Source organism: Geotrypetes seraphini, chromosome 4 (assembly GCF_902459505.1).
Source record: "Geotrypetes seraphini chromosome 4, aGeoSer1.1, whole genome shotgun sequence".
NCBI classification, from domain to species: Eukaryota; Metazoa; Chordata; class Amphibia; order Gymnophiona; family Dermophiidae; genus Geotrypetes; species Geotrypetes seraphini.
Genome location: NC_047087.1, coordinates 248,646,642 through 248,663,010, shown reverse-complemented (window position 1 = coordinate 248,663,010; position 16,369 = coordinate 248,646,642). Strand labels below are relative to the sequence as shown.

Genomic DNA, 16,369 nt, shown 5'->3' with positions numbered 1-16,369 from the left:
CTTTTTATATCCTTCACTAGATACGGCCTCACCAATAACCTATATAGGGGCATCAACACCTTCCTTCTTCTACTGGTTATTCTAATCCAATCTAATCTAATCTTCATTTTATATACCGAATCTACTCCCTAAGGAGCTCGACTTGGTTTACAGTTCGTTAAAAAAAATGAAACATAATAAGTAAAAACTGTGGAATAAAAACAGAAATTGGTTAGATTAGATGGATGGAAAAAGTTAGAAAAAAGTATGTTGAATTGCTTAAAATTAGTATACGACAGCTAAAATCAAATTAACTATTAGAACATAAGAACATAAGAATTGCCACTGCTGAGTCAGCCCAGTGGTCCATCATGCCCAGCAGTCCGCTCACGCGGCGGCCCTCTGGTCTAAGACCAGCACCCTAACTGAGACTAGCCCTACAAGCACACGTTCTTGTTCAACTGAAACTTGTCTAACTTTGTCTTGATTCCTTGGAGGGTGTTTTCCCCTATAACAGCCTCTGGAAGGGCGTTCCAGCTTTCTACCACTCTCTGGGTGAAGAAGAACTTCCTTACGTTTGTACGGAATCTATCCCCTTTCAACTTTAGAGAGTGCCCTCCTGTTCTCCCTACCTTGGAGAGCGTGAACAACCTGTCCTTATCTACTAGGTCTATCCCCTTCAGTACCTTGAATGTTTCGATCATGTCCCCTCTTAATCTCCTTTGTTCGAGAGAGAAGAGGCACAGTTTCTCTAATCTTTCGCTGTACGGCAGCTCCTCCAGCCCCTTAACCATCTTAGTCGCTCTTCTCTGGACCCTTTCGAGTAGTACCGTGTATTGTGAAAACAACCAGGTTTTTTAACTTTTTCAAAATTGAAATAATTGATCTACCAGTCTTAGAGAATCTGGAAGTCCATTCCAAATTCTCACCAATTTAAAAGCAAAAGATTTACTAAGCTTCCCAGTGCATTTAATACCTTTCAGAGAAGGAAATGCTAATTTGTGAATTGTTGTAATTCTTGAATAGCAGGATCTAAAGGAATTCCCACTAAGGAGAATCAAAGAGTCAAATATTTCATAAAAGAATTTGAATACCACACATGCACACTTGAATTGTATCCTATGATGGACCAGAAGCCAATGGAGTTATTCATCTTTCTATACAGCATTCTTCTGGCTACAGCCACTGCCTTATCTCACTGTTTAGATGCCTTTAGATCCTCAGACACAATCACCCAAGGTCCCTCTCTCCATCAGTGCTTATCAGACTCTCACCTCCCAGCACATACGGTTCTCTCGAATTTCTACCCCCCAAATGCATCACTCTGCACTTCTTCGCATTGAATTTTAGTTGCCAGATATTAGACTATTCTTTTAACTTTTACAGATCTTTTCATGTTTTCCACTCCCTCTGGGGTGGCCACTCTGTTATAAATCTTGGTATCATCCACAAATAGGCTAACCTTATCTTCTAACTCTTCAGCAATGTCACTCACAAACATATTGAACAGAATCGGTCCCAGCACCAATCCCTGAGGCACTCCACTACTCACCTTTCCCTCCGAGCGAATTCCATTAACCACCACCCTCTGGAGTCTGTCTGTTGACCAGCTTCTAATCCAGTTCACCACTTTGAGCCCTAACTTCAGCCCTTGAAGTTTGTTTAAGAGCCTCCTATGAGGAATCATGTCAAAGGCTTTGCTGAAATCTAAGTAAATTATATCTAGTGCACATCCTTGATCCAATTCTCTGGTTACCCAAAGAATTCAATCAGATTCGTTTGGCACGATTTACCTTTAGTAAACCCATGTTGCCTCAGATCTTGTAATCCATTAGATTCTAAGAATTTCACTATCCTTTCCTTCAGCAACGTTTCCATTATTTTTCCAATAACTGAAGTGAGATTTACTGGCATGTAGTTTCCCGCTTCACCTCTGCAACCACTTTTGTGAAGAGGGATCACAGCCGCTCTTCTCCAGTCCTGCGAAACCTCTCCCATCTCTAAACATTTATTGAACAAATCTTTAAGAGGACCCGCCAGAACCTCTTGAAGCTCCCTCAATATCCTGGTATGGATCCCGTCCTGTCCCATAGCTTTGTCCACCTTCAGTTTTTCAAAATGTTCATAAACACTTTCTTCCATGAACTGTACGGTCTCCACTACATTCTCAGATGTAACTTTGCTAACCAATTGCGGTCCTTCTCCATGTTTTTCTTCTGTGAATACCGAACAGAAATATTTGATTTGCACGTTTGCTTTGTCCTCATCACTCTCCACATACCTTCGTTCAGTCTCATAATTCCATTTTTGTCTTTCTCCTTTCACAAATATACCAGAAAAAAATTTAGTCTCCCTTTTTTATATTTATAGCCATTTGTTCTTCCGCTTACGCTTTCGCCAGACGTATCTCTCTCTTGACTTATTTCAGTTTCATCCAGTATTCCTTTCTGTACTCCTCTTCTCGAACGGCAGGGAAGAGTAGGAGCGCATGATGCGGTTATGCCTAGCGCCACTACCCCGGGTGCCAGCCTTCCCATTTACATCACTGCAAAGGTGAAAAACAAATGGGGAACAATGCTTTTCTATGGCCATGTGGAGTAAACTGGAGTCTGCTCTCTGCATAGTGGTGCTTCAGCCTGTGAGAAGGGAACATTTTTATAATACATTTTTTAATAATACTTTTGCTAATACTTTTTGTACATTCTGGTTTTAATTGTTGCATATTGTAAATGCATGCAGGAACAGTATGTGAAAGGAAGGAGGGGGGAAAGATGGGGAGAAAGAACTGACAGGCTGCCTGAAAAACAAGCAAGAGGGAGATAAGACTTTTTTTTGCAGCTGCTTGAGAACATGGTGTCTTAGCAAGTACAGATGCTGTCTCAGCAACTACAGAATACAGATTTGTTAGAATGGACAGTAGGGGAGGAGTGACGTCATCAGTGAAGATGGTAGCCTAATGTGAAGGCTCCGTCTTCAGCCACCTTGAGATTTAAATTGATGCATGCTGGCAGTTTCTTGGATGTCTTAAATGAAAGAGGAAACTTCCCTCACAGATCGTGTCAGTCAGATAGGAGTGTTATCGGAAGCTGAACGAAGGATTTGATGCGCTGTCAGTGGCGGTCAGCTGTGCAGCGTTTTTTGTTGTTGATGATAGTGGCCGTCGGCAGGAGGAGAAATGGCAAGTTTGAGCACTGACTGAAATCAGCAGTCAGATCCAATTGCCGTTGATGCGATTGGCAACTTTCCTCACACATCATATCGGTAAATGTTGGATTTGACGTGCTCACAGTGGCGGTCAGCTGTACAGCGTTTTTTGCCGATGATGATAGTTGCTGTTGGCTGTGAGAAAAAGTGGCAAGTTTGAGCCCTGACTGATGGTTAGACCATACAGTGAAATCAGCTGTTGGATCCGATTGCCATTGATACGATCAGTGACTTTCCTCACAACTGTGCGGCAGTTTTTGCCGAGAAAGTATGAGTGCTGACTGCTGGTTAAACCTTTTTCCATCATGCTCATTCCAATTTCTCTTTTCTGCTTTCCTATCTGTTGTCTGCTAATTCTCCTTCAAATAGCTGCTGTCCATTTGTCTTTTCTCCTCTCTCCTGTCTGTTCCCTCACTACACCTGCCTCTGACATATTGATCATTAATTTTTAGCTCTTTTCTGCCTCTCTCACCCTTTTCCTCTTTTTCACTTTTCAGCTACCTATCAAATTTCCATCTTCTCTCCTATTCCCTATATTATTCCTTCCTCAACCCTCCAACTCCTTGCATCTTCAACATACCCCCCATAACAATATTTCTACCCTCTTTAATAACTATCCTCTCATCGCAGTCCGTCCTGAGTTTTTCTAGTGAGAGCTTGTTGTTTCTCACAAGCCTGTCGAGCATACCGCTGTGCATACTGGGAGCTTCCTTGCCACTCCCTTCGCTCCCTCCTGTCCTCTTCCTCAGGGTTCTACCATTCTCAGCATCTTCTTTCCTCTACCCTTATGGCCCAGCATCTGCTTTCTCTTTCTTCCCTCCCCACCCTAGTAGCCTGACATCTCCCTGTTCCTTCTCTCTTCCCTTCTGTACTCCCCTCCATGGTCCACCATTTCTCCCACACTCTCTCCCCTCACTCCCATTGTCAGGCATCTCTCCATCATTCCCTTCTGGTCCTGGCCTTTATCTGCCATCATGTTTCTATGTTTCCCTCTCTCCCTCTCATCGATTCCCAGGTCCACCATCTCTCTCTCTCCCTCTCTTGTGCCCTGAGTCCAATATCTCTCTTCCCTCTTCCCCCCATGTAGCATTCTCTCCCTTCTACTGCCATATCCAACTTATCTGTTTCTTTCCCACAGTCTACCATTTCTCTCTCTCTCCCCCTGCCTTGTGCCCTAGGTCAAACATCTCTATTTCTCCTTCCATGCAGCATCTCTCATTTTTCCCCTCCATCATCTTGTGCAACATTTATTTTTTACAGAAAGGATGATAGATGTGTAGAATAGACTCCCGGTAGAGGTGGTGGAAATAAAGACTGTGTCTGAAGTCAAGAAAACGTGAGATAGACACATGGGATCTCTTAGGGAAAGGAGATAGTGGATGCTGTGGATTGGCAGACTGAATGGACCGTTTGGCCTTTATCTGCCATCATGTTTCCATGTTTCTTCTTCTCTCCCCATGCAATATCTTTCCCTCCCCTCCACCCTTTGTCTAACATTTCTCCCTCTGCATGCATCTCTCCCTCACCTCCATAGCATAAGCAAGATTTCTCGCATTCTTACCCATCTCCATTTCTTTGTTGTATCTCTTCCTTTCTCTCCTCCACCCTATTCTAATACTAATTCCTCTCTTCCATCTCACTCCCATGTGCAGCATCTTTCCTTCCTTCCTTCCCTCCTCATCCCCAATGATGATTCTTGTTGAATCACTCCCTTCCTCTTTTCCACCCCATGTCCAACACTTCTTCCTATCTCCCCTCATCCACTACCAACTCTTCCTGCATAAGACTTTGCTTCAATGGATTATGACAGTAGCAGCAAATTCCACATGCTGTCTGCTACTAACCCAAAAACCTCTCTGTGGCAGAGAAGAGACGTCTGGGTTAGCGATCTGTCAGTGTGTGGGAATTGCTGCTGTGACCCATTGAAGCAACGCTTGTCACTGAGGAAGAAGATTCTGCATGCAAACAGGTAAAGTCTGCATGACTGCAATTCTGCAGAAATTCTGCATTGTACAGTTCTGCAGAATTCTGTCAGAAATAAGTTTCATATAAATACAGTTTCCCTTTGAAAAATCTAGGCTGGAATGAAGAAGTTTAGTGATGAAAAATTTTCAGCCCAGGGAATTTACAATGGGTTTTACTAAATGAACCTATAAAATTGTAGTGTGGGCCAACAAGGTAAATGCTCCAATGCTCATAGGAAATCTATGAGCGTCTGAGCATTTATATCATCAGCCCATGCTAAAACCTCTAGTGCTGTTTAGTAAAAGAAGCCCTTAACCTGTTAACTATTAAATTACTTAGGTAAATGCCTTTGAACACTTTCCTAATACTGCCTCCATTCTGCCTATATTCTTTCAGAAGCATAAAAAACCAAAAATATTTTGCTTTTTCCATTTGTGAACTTTTTTCTCATGTAAAACTTTGTAAACGTATATTTTGGACACATTGCACTCAAATCTCACTCTTTCAGGTAGTCCACCCTTGGAATCTTTGGTTTGTATCAGAAGTAATGGAGAGGATGGAGAGTAAACATGACTTGTCTAGCTTCCCTGATTCTCAGCCCACTGCTATAAAGCCGCCAAGAGCTTCAGAGGAGAGACTTCTGACCAGTCTTGTTTTTGAACATATATACCAAGTCAGTGTTCTGTTTGTAGTCTCTAATACCACCAAAGGAAATCAGCACTTTGGGTTCCACGGTGTATAAAGATAGGGTTGCAGAAATCCAGTACTGGCTCAGAATTTCCCGTCTGGAACTGGGTAATTTGTCAGCTCTCCATCTCTACCCAATAAACTTCTCCAAAGCATGTGCTTGCATAGTCCCCATGCCCACTCACAAATTATTATGTTATCCACAGTTAGGATCTGCACGTTTCCCTGTTATTTCTGAAGAGGTAAAATGATGGTGGGGGAAGGGATACCTGGTTGGGAGGGGGGACACAAATATGTTTGCCTAGGGCCCAATCTATTGTAATCCATCCCTGCTTATCTATAACAGCAGTTTTCATAGACCACAGGATCAATCAAATGCACAATCTCGCCTATCTTTCTCCCAGTTGATTTTAAGCTTTAACTTAACTGAAGGAAATAATGAATATGGATAGGGCCATGCATGTTCAGACACTTAAATTACAGTACTTCTTCTGAGTTGTAGGAGAACAGTTTCTTGCCTGTGCTGTCAGATGCAGTTACCCACTCATGCGTCTGATTAATCCTGCTGTCTAGGGTTAGCACCTATTACAAATAAGCTTTTTTTATGTTAGTAACCCTCGCCTCACCTAGCTTGTTATTAAAATCACCCTGGGTGTTGTCAGTGTTAATAATAGTTTCAGATGATATTAGTCAAACAAGTGGGGAAAGCCTGCAGAGCATGTCTTATTGCAGTGGGTTCCAACCTTTTTCATCTGAAGGGTTGCAGTGTGAATACAAAAGAGATCTGAGTACTACCAAAAAATTTCAAGCTTACACAGACTACTAATTTTGTATACTTCCTTATCTTGCTTGTTCAGACCGGGTATTAAACATTAATAATAATACTGATTCTACAATACTTCAAGGATATATTTTTAAAACAAACTTTATTTTGGATTGTCAACAGTAGAAGATTCTATAAATGAGACACCTGAGTAGCATATTTAAGAGATTGTTTGCAGTTACTATATCAAGTGGGCAAGATTAAAATTAACAAATTTTTCAGGCTTTGAAGAATGTCAGCCAACTGTTTGAGGGCTGCAATGGAGGACTTTAGGGGCTGAACATTAGAGACCACTGCCTTATGAAATTCTTTCTAACCTTTATGTGACTGCTCTGGAGATGAGAGAGGTAGAATTGTTTGAACAATACCCAAATATTCCATTAGTTTCATTTTATTATTCTTTTAAAACTAATGGAATATTTGGGTACTAAAGTGTGATGGCCTAGTGGTTAGAATCCCTGTCTCAGCACTCTGAGGCTGTGGGTTCAATCCCTGTGTTGCTTCTTGTGCCCCTGGGCAAGTAACTTATGCCCTTTTTTATCAAGCACAGATAGGGAGAAAGCGTACTTGAATGTATACTGTTTTGAACAGAAGGCATATAAGAAATATAAATAAATAAATTTGAACTCACTGTTTATGAATTTAGAAATTTAACCAGTGTTTCACTGTCCCACTGTAACTAGTATAGCTATAATTTTCCACTACTTGGTAGTAGTACCTATAATAAGCAGCAGCAAACCACAGGGTTTAGTTACTAGATATTATTAAACATAGCAATCATTAAGAAAGCTATAGATTTAAGATAATGAAAATTATACCTATGCTTGAATCATGAAGAGCCATCCCAGCAATGACAAAACGTGTAGCACTGAAAGCATGTATTTCAAGTCTATATGTATTTGTTGTTGTGCCCTCCCCCATTTTTATCACAATCTATTAAAATAAAATCCCCCAAAACAGTACTTCTCTTGCTGTTTTGTGGGTTAACTGCAGTCAACCAATTAAAACACCCACCCAGAACGTCAGAAAAGAATTAACCTGACAGTTCATTCCTAAACTAAAGCAGCAGCAGTAGGGTTGTTGCAAGGGTAGTAGGTGTCCAAGGCCTGGCCTTGCAGTTCAAATCATGATCCGCCCCAACACCACCACCCATCTCTCAGAATAATCTGAAAAAATGGGATAAATGAAAACTGTCCACTTTCCCAGCTAACCTACCTCCTGTTATTTCATTGAGTTGTGTAGTTGTCGGAAATTATGGGTTGCTTTCATTGCAGCAGATGCTCTTTGGGGCCCCCTCTCCCTCTTCCCCAAGCTCCTGTCTAGTCCTGCCTAAAGATTAGGCCGGCCCTGAACACTAACGCTCCTCCCTGTTGCCTAGTCACAGCAATACGCATGTGACACGAGGTCCGGGGATTCCCGGAAGTGCGAATGCGTCACAGCACCCTCTCTCGCCTCGCTCGTACCTCCGAAGCTACAGTTTCGTTGTGGGCGGTGACAAGGTGAAACTATCTTCCCAGAATGCGAAGCGCGACGCAGTCTTCCTATAAGTCAAAGCGGAAACAAAAGAGAAAAAGCCTGACAACACACCCTGAGTGAGTCAGGAGAGCCGGGTAGGGAAAAAGGGCCGGAGACGCTGAGCAAGCGACATTCTGAGAGTGGTGGCGAACAGGGGTTACGAAGCCCGCTTTTCCTGTACCGAATCGGGGGTGGTTGTATGAAAACGCGGTTTTGAATTTCGGGAGTGCGGCATCCAGTGTTTCTTCTCCATGGCTCTGAAAAGAATACAGAAAGTGAGTATTTTGTGGCCGGAGGACGCGGTAATGTTTCCGCAGCCACCTTTTCTTCTCTCGGTAGGCTAGATCGCGCGGAGACAGGAAGGCCGGCGTGCTGCGGGACTTGCCGATCCTAGTCTAATTGGATTTCCTGTTTCTAGCCACTTGCTGTGAAAGTGCTGCTGTGCGTCTTGGCTTCTTGGGTGGTGGGGGGGAAAAGGGTCCGCGAAATCTCCTCTGGGGGTAGCGGTATGGATGCCTTTGGTTGTGGCTTTCTCTGTGATTTTTTTTTTTTCCCCTTGTGTCCTGTATGGCCTGGTTTGTGGTGGTCTCGGTCTCCACAATGTGGTCGGATTCAGGGTGTTGGGGATATTGCGCTTAATATTTGGCCACCACGATGCGCATATGGTACTATTCTGTTCCGGGCCTGATTAGCCAGAAGCATCTTATTAAGGTGTAGAGAAGCCTTCCCCGTTCTTTCTCAACGGAGATAAGGGCTATAAGGAAGTGCGATCTAAATGTGCAAGCGGTTCATTGCCGGGGTTAAAAGTGAGACTAGAGAGAAACTTTATAGGTGTGATACTTACTGTATATGTCGCTAACGTAATATGTAAAAAGAGTTAAAACAAAATTTAAATTGCCAACTTTCATGGTTGGTGGGTTATTGAGTTACTGTCGTGTTTTAGGGATATTTACTTCAATACTAAAATCCCGAAGGTGATGACTTCTTTTGTCCTCTAATTTTCATAAGAGACTCTCAATAAAAACACAGGAATAAACCCCCTTTTTTTACAGGTTTGTGTTGATTCGCTTGTTCAGGTGCTAATGTCACAAACTAATTGCCAAATTAAACATTATGTCGTCAACCTGTATCGGATGCACCACAATGTGTGGTGGGTTTACTGAAACTTTTAACTGAGAGTTGGGGGTGGAAAGGCTTGAAAAGGATTAATTGTCGTCTTTATTTGGAAAGTAGAGCTGTGGATTTGTTTTGGTCAAAGTGCTTTTGTAAGTGCAATGACACTTCCCTGTGTGAACTAAGGAATTCGATGCAGGTCCCAAGCTTGCATCCTCCGACAGCTTCTTGCCCTTCAGCTGAATCATATTGAGGCTATAGGGCACATTATAGGGCACATTTTTTTCTTTAGCATATTATTAGACTAGCAACTTGAGCTGGGGGTTCTGCACCTATTGACCTGGGTTGTTTTTTGTTGTTTTTTTTTTCTTGATATGGTGGTAGAACATTTTTCAGTTTTCCTATATTTTGAGTGGGGAAAGGAGTATGATTTGATGTATGTCTTGTGGAAGCAACCCTAAATAGGCATTACTACTAATAATAATCATTTCTATAGGCTACTAGACATATGCAGGCAGCACTGTACATCAAAATATAGAAGAGCTGGACCCTGCTTAAAAAAAGCTTACACTCTAGTCAAGGCCTTCTGTGCTTTTAGATTCTACTTTCTCTGCCACTGACACTTAATTCAGTCACTTTGCATAGAAACCAGTTGATAAACGAGTAGCTTGAGATCTCTTAACTTGCATTTGATGGACTGTAATTGTCTTGGTCTTTTTTTACTTTTTAATGAACTTGTGACCTATGTTCCCTCCTAAGCTGAGCACTTGAGCAATTGCATTCTAGAAGTATTTCTCACAGATTTTACATGGTCACTCACAAAAACACTTGCAAATCTGGAAAATTATTGCTCACATGAGAACATTTGCATCACCTGGTCAATCTTAAATGGCTCAGCAGTGTGTCTTATAATGTTTGCTTCTCCCTCTCCCCTCTTTTCTTCAATAAAGAAAATAACTCAGTGGAAGTTCCTAGGTGTAAACTGCTTTGTCATTTTGTTATGATAGACTTTATTTGGTATAAACACTTTGCTTCTGCTATTACATAAAGCATTATGGGAAGCAAAAGCTGTAGATGTGCTTAGTCTAGTTATTTGTCAAATGTCCTGTAAAATTAGGAGCATGGCAGATTTCTGTGACAGAATGATCGCAGAATAGATTACTTTATTTGTATGTTAACTGTTGCAGGCTTATTTTTATTTAGATATCATGAGGAAGGTCCTGTTAAGTAATTTCCTTGAGAAATTTCTTAAGTTCTCATGGTTTTATTTTGGTTTCATGGTTTGCATCCCTGCTGGTTGTTTGGCAGATTTTCCTTTGTAGCCCCTTATTAGGGCTATAGGTATAAATGGTATGTGGCTTATAATTTGAAAAAGTACTATATGTATGTGGTATCTAATATTACAGAATAAAAATAGTTTTGGTGTGACTTGTTAATGGCTCCGAAGAAAAAAATAAAATGAACTATAGGTCATAGTTGCACATATTCTCAGGGTGCAAAATGAAAAATTAATCTAATATGAGAGCATCTAACATACTGCAGGGTAGGTTTCAGAATATTTGACTGCAAAATGTATTCATTTGTTGAAGATGTCAACCCTTCTAGTTATGTCTAACAAAAAGCAAGCTACTATAGCAAAAACCCCATGACGAAATATCCTTAAAAGACACCAAAATATAAGTTGGGCGTGCCCTAGGACATTGCAGGAAAGTTAACTCCCTAGACTACACCAAAAATATATAAACCTCAAAATCTAAATTTTTAAGACCCTCAGCGTGAGTTTGAAAGCTTTAAAGAGCGACTCGAGCAGCTCTAGTGCTTAGAATAGCAAAGCCAGCAAACACTGAGCAGAGATTATCACCCACTGCCAGCCGCACACCATCATCTGGGTGCTCCTATGTGCTTTAAAATGCAAGTCAAGTGCAAACAATGTGCAATAAATATATATAAATATATATATATATATTGCACATTGTTTGCACTTGACTTGCACTTTAAGGCACATAGCACCCAGATGATGGTGTGCGGCTGGCAGTGGGTGGTAATATATATATAAAAGTGGAAGACAAAAAGTTCACTGTCCTGCAATGCCCCGAATGTCTAACCCACTGACCTGAACAGAAAATGAAAAAATTAATTACTTGTTCCTCCAGTTACTTAGCTGAATAAAGGTGCTGTAGTCAAATAGTAGCAAGGAGAGTCCAGCTTTTTTTGGATCAAAGACCAAAGTTAAAGTGCAGTCTTCATTCAACATGGCTCGACCCAACAGGGTTTCAGGGCAATAGTCCCTTCCTCAAGAACCGAACAGACAACACGACTGTAGGTCAGAGTGATTCCGGGTAGGCAAGGCAAAGAGGGTACGCCCAACTTATATTTTGGTGTCTAACAAAAAGCAAGACCACCTGTTGAGGCAGTGTCCACATGACTGCACGTGTGTGTGTATGTGTGTTAATGTATGCCATAAGAGCTGGGAGTTATAAGGGGTGGTAGTGGGAAGCCTAGGTACCATCTCCTGAAGAGGAGCCAATGTAAGACTAGAAGTAAGAGTAGGGAGTTGGTGAACCACAAGGAAATTGGAGATAGCATTTAAAATGTAAGAGGGAGAGAGATGCTTATATTAATAGTATATACTCCAGACTTATGGCAAATTTCAAAACAGGAATTCAAGAGATATCAATCACAGTGGGGTTTTGTGATCCATGCTGTCTACCCCCGTGCCGAATTTGATTTCTGGTGCATGGGGTGGTTTGCGACGGCGGTGGCGGTTTGACTCCTGCGCTGCTGCTGCCGGGACGCCTCTTCTCATCCCTGGACCAGCAAACTCAGCAGCTGTGGGGCATTTGGTAGGCTGGCCCACTTCGATAATGCAAGAGGTGGTGGTAGACAGCTGATGAAAGAGAGAGACAAAAAGAAAGAAAGACAGCGGCCAAGGAGAGAGAGAGACAGAAAGAAAGACACACACACATCTATTCTAGCACCCGTTAATGTAACGGGCTTAAAGACTAGTAATAAATATAACTTTTTTATGTTATAGATCCTCAGTAGGCTCTAATTCCATATTTGTGGTTTTCAAGCTATCGTAGCACGAGCTGTTGTCATCACCAGATCCTTATATATAAAGATTTTTAAAATTGTTTTTACTTTATAACCAGTGTAATCAACTTTTAAAATTGTGAATTGTAAACTTATCTTGTGTGTTTTTCTTAATCAGGGAGCACCTCCACTGACATGATCATGTTTCATTTCTATTTCATCAGGGTCGAGGCTCCCAGCGTATGAATCTCAAAAACCTAACACTGTATTAAGATCTCCCCATACAACAAAAAGGATAGAATTATTCTAAAATAGTTGAAAATTTGCGTTTCATATTTAAATCTATCATTTCCAACCAGAAAAATAGTATAAAAGACTTGCTGTCAAGTACTCGTACCGCGCTCCAACTAGTTTTTTTTTAACTGGAAGCATCTACGTCAGATCCGGGTAAGTTTTTTAAACTGTCGGACCAGCTGATGCCGGTATCCGATTACTACTGGCCCGCTTTTTGGCTTTTGGCAATTCAGTGTTAAGGACAGCAGTAGAGTTCCTAACATAGACAGTCTGCCCCGACCCTGAGGAAGTAACGAAACGTGTTGGTGAGGGGGGGGGGGATGCGTCGGTGATGGAACCTGTAAAATAAGCTAAGTTTGAAAGTCAAATAATGAAGCTTTTAGATGAATAAATAAGTATAAAGCAAAAAAAGATAAGTTTAAGTGTCATATGGGACTTATGAGGATTGCAGCCGCAAGGTGTTATGCTACACTAGCAGCAATCTGAGGATCCCAATATACAACAGTAATTCATCTATAATAATAAAACGCTAAGCGCGCATGTGCACTCTTAACGCCGTGTTGCCTGATCTGTAGTTCCATGGCCGGCAGAGTGCGCATGCGCGCTTACCACGCATCTCTCTGTCTCGCAGCGGGCTTGCTGGCTCTGGCCAGATAAAGTTCATTTTTTAGTTCAAAGCCGACGTGTCTTCTATCGAACCTCAGCAGAGTCGGAGAAGACTTCCGACTCTGGCGGGGATCGAGAGAGGAGACGCAGAGTCGGCTTTGAACTAAAAAATGAACTTTGGCCGGAGCCGGCAAGCCCGCTGCGAGATAGAGAGATGGCATCTGAATATTAACAGCAACTTGGCAAAGGGGGAGGGGAAAGAAACCTAAAGTAAGCCATGCTAGGGGTGGCTGCACATTTTTGCTTTTTGGCAGAACGGATGACTTTCAACAGGCAAAGCCGCGGTGGAGGCTTCTCTCTCGAGCCGCACCTACGTTGGAGAAGGCTTACGATGCAGGCGGGGATCTAGAGAGGAGCCGCGAAGGCGTCTTTTAAAACAAAAATAAACTTCTCAAAGTAACTAAGGGAGCCGTTAGCCTAAGGGTAGTCTAAAAACAAAGTTGCCAAAATTCAGTCGTAGGAGTCAAGCTTACGTCTAACCGGCTCCCTAACTGCCCTCCCCTTTCCCTTCCCGCGGTCCCGACTACAAACCTGCCGATTCCAGCAGTGTGTGTGTGTGCAGCACTTTACACACGCTGCTTCGGGGCCTTCTACTGCCCTGATTTGCTCTGCCGCATCGGGAAGAGAAAGGGGAGGTAGGGGAAACGCTGCTGCTGCACAGGGAAGTGGTGGGGGGAGGGAATACTGCTATGGCTGCTGCACAGGTAAGTGGGGGGAGAGAAATGCTGCTGCATAGGAGGCAGGGAGAAAGACAGATAGATAGAAAGAAAGACAGCGGGAGGAAGGGAGACAGAAAGAAAAGAAGAAAGACACAGGGGCAAGGAGAGACACAGAAAGACAGACATACAAAGGGGGCCAGGGAGAGAGACAGACAGAAAGAAAGAAAGACAGTGGGAGGGAAAGAGAGAGACGGAAATAAAGACAGACAGACATATTCTAGCACCCGTTAATGTAATGGGCTAAAATACTAATTATTGTATAATCTCTGACTGAAGTTCTGTGCATATGATAAAATGAACTTATAATCAAAACTAAATTACTATGTTTACTATTATATTAATAGTAAACATAGACTCATGTGGCCCATCCTGTTTGCCCAGTTAAATGGTTAGATTAGGGATGACAATCTTAAAAATAATCTTAATGCATGAATGTCATTTCTATAATGTGGCCTGCCAAATTGGAACAAGAAATGCTCAGAGATCCAAAGACCATCAGTGATAAATATGCTAGTAAAAAATTAACTAATGTGATAGAAGGAAATTGCTCTAAAAATATTTGCAAAATACAGTTGTTGTCATTACCCAGAGTTTTGGTGATTTTTAACATCTGTGTACACATCCTATAGTCTTGTGGACCACATGAAATTAAGTGGTGGGCTCTAGGTTGACCATTCTTGATTTAGAATAGAGAATGACACAGGGAAAAAATCTGTCCCCGTCACTGCACCGTCCCCGGCCCACCATCCTCTGCACTGCCCTGTCACCGCCGTTCCCTTTCACCGCCCCGTCACCATCGCCACCATCCCTTTCGCCGCCCCGTCACCGCCACCCCATTCACCGCCCCGTCACCGTCCCCGCAGCATCCATATAAGCCTCAGTACTGCGAAACACCATAAAGACAGAAGAGAGTCCTGCCACTACTACTACTGCACTGAGAATCTGTTTCAGTGCCTCTGCCCTGTAGTAAAAACAGAACATAAAATAAATCAATTGATTTGTCGGCCCTTGCAATGACGTGTCCCCCATGTAGCTTGAATCAGGTCAATTGTGCACACTAAAAATGCAGGAGGATCTGGAACGTAAGCGCAGGCAGGCAGTGATACAAAAACAGCAGACAACCGACCGATTGCAGTGTTCCGCCATCTCTCTCCCTCCATCTCACCTTAGATGTAGAGTATGCCAGCTTTCTTTTTCGCCCAGCCGCATGTGCGGGTGCTCATTTGTTCAATATTCTCCTCTGACGCAACCGGAAACAGGAAGTTGTAAGAGAGGAGAAGATTGATCAACTCGAGCAGCCGCGCAAGCGTGGCTTTTTGAACGTGTGCAGCTGGGCGAAAAAGAAAGCCGGCATACTCTACATCAGTGTTTTTCAACCTTTTTACACCCGTGAACCGGCAGAAATAAAAGAATTATTTTGTGGACTGGCAAACTACTAGGACTAAAATTTTAAAACCCTGTTTCCGCCCCATCTCCGCAAGCTCGGTCACCTCAGTAACTATAGAAAAATAGATAAATATAGTGCAAAATATAGACAGCAGATATAACTTCTCAAAACTGACACATTTTGATCACTAAATTGAAAATAAAATCATTTTTCCTACCTTTGCTGTCTGGTGATTGATTTCATGAGACTCTGGTTGCGTTTCCTTCTGTCTGTATCCTTTGTTTCATTTCTTTCTTTCTGCACTCAGGCCCAAGAATTGTCCCTTTCTATTCTCTCCCTCTTTCCTTCATATGTCCTTAGTGCCCCCCGGTGCCTCCTTCCCATGTCCTTAGTGCCTCCTTCCCATGTCTTTAGTGCCCCAGTGCCTCCTTCCCATGTCCTTAGTGCCCCTTTCTGTCTTTAGTGCCCCAGTGCCTCCTTCCCATGTCTTTAGTGCCCCTTTCTGTCTTTAGTGCCCCAGTGCCTCCTTCCCATGTCTTTAGTGCCTCCTTCCCATGTCTTTAGTGCCTCCTTCCCATGTCTTTAGTGCCTCCTTCCCATGTCTTTAGTGCCACCTTCCCATGTCTTTAGTGCCTCCAGTGCCTCCTTCCCATGTCCCTCTCACTGCCTTCCACACTTTGTCCCACCCCCACCCCCGAATCCTGCCTGCCTACCTACCTTTCTCCCTCCCTAGCCAAAGCCAGCCTGCTGCCTCCCTGCCGCTCTAAAAAAAAGCCTCCTTCCTTTTCTCCTGCTCTTACCGCCATGCTCATGCTGTAGCTACTAAAGCCGACAGGAAGTCTTTCCGACTCAATTCTAAAGTCAGAGAGGACGTTCTGGGCCAGCCAGGCAGTGATTGGCTGGCCCAGAACGTCCTCTCCGACGTCAAAAGACTTCCTGTCGGCTTTAGTAGCTGCAGCATGAGCATGGCGGTAAGAGCAGGGG

General features: G+C 42.8%; 1 protein-coding gene across 1 annotated transcript in view; it reads left to right on the top strand.

The window, feature by feature from the left end:
• Nucleotides 1-8,188: 8,188 nt before the first annotated feature.
• Nucleotides 8,189-16,369, top strand: part of UBE2D1 (ubiquitin conjugating enzyme E2 D1) — a 70,517-nt gene continuing 62,336 nt past the window's right edge. The window contains exon 1 of the mRNA XM_033941277.1: nt 8,189-8,448. Coding sequence (XP_033797168.1) covers nt 8,425-8,448 — 24 coding nt within the window. The 5' untranslated portion in view covers nt 8,189-8,424. The remainder of the gene's footprint in view (nt 8,449-16,369) is intronic.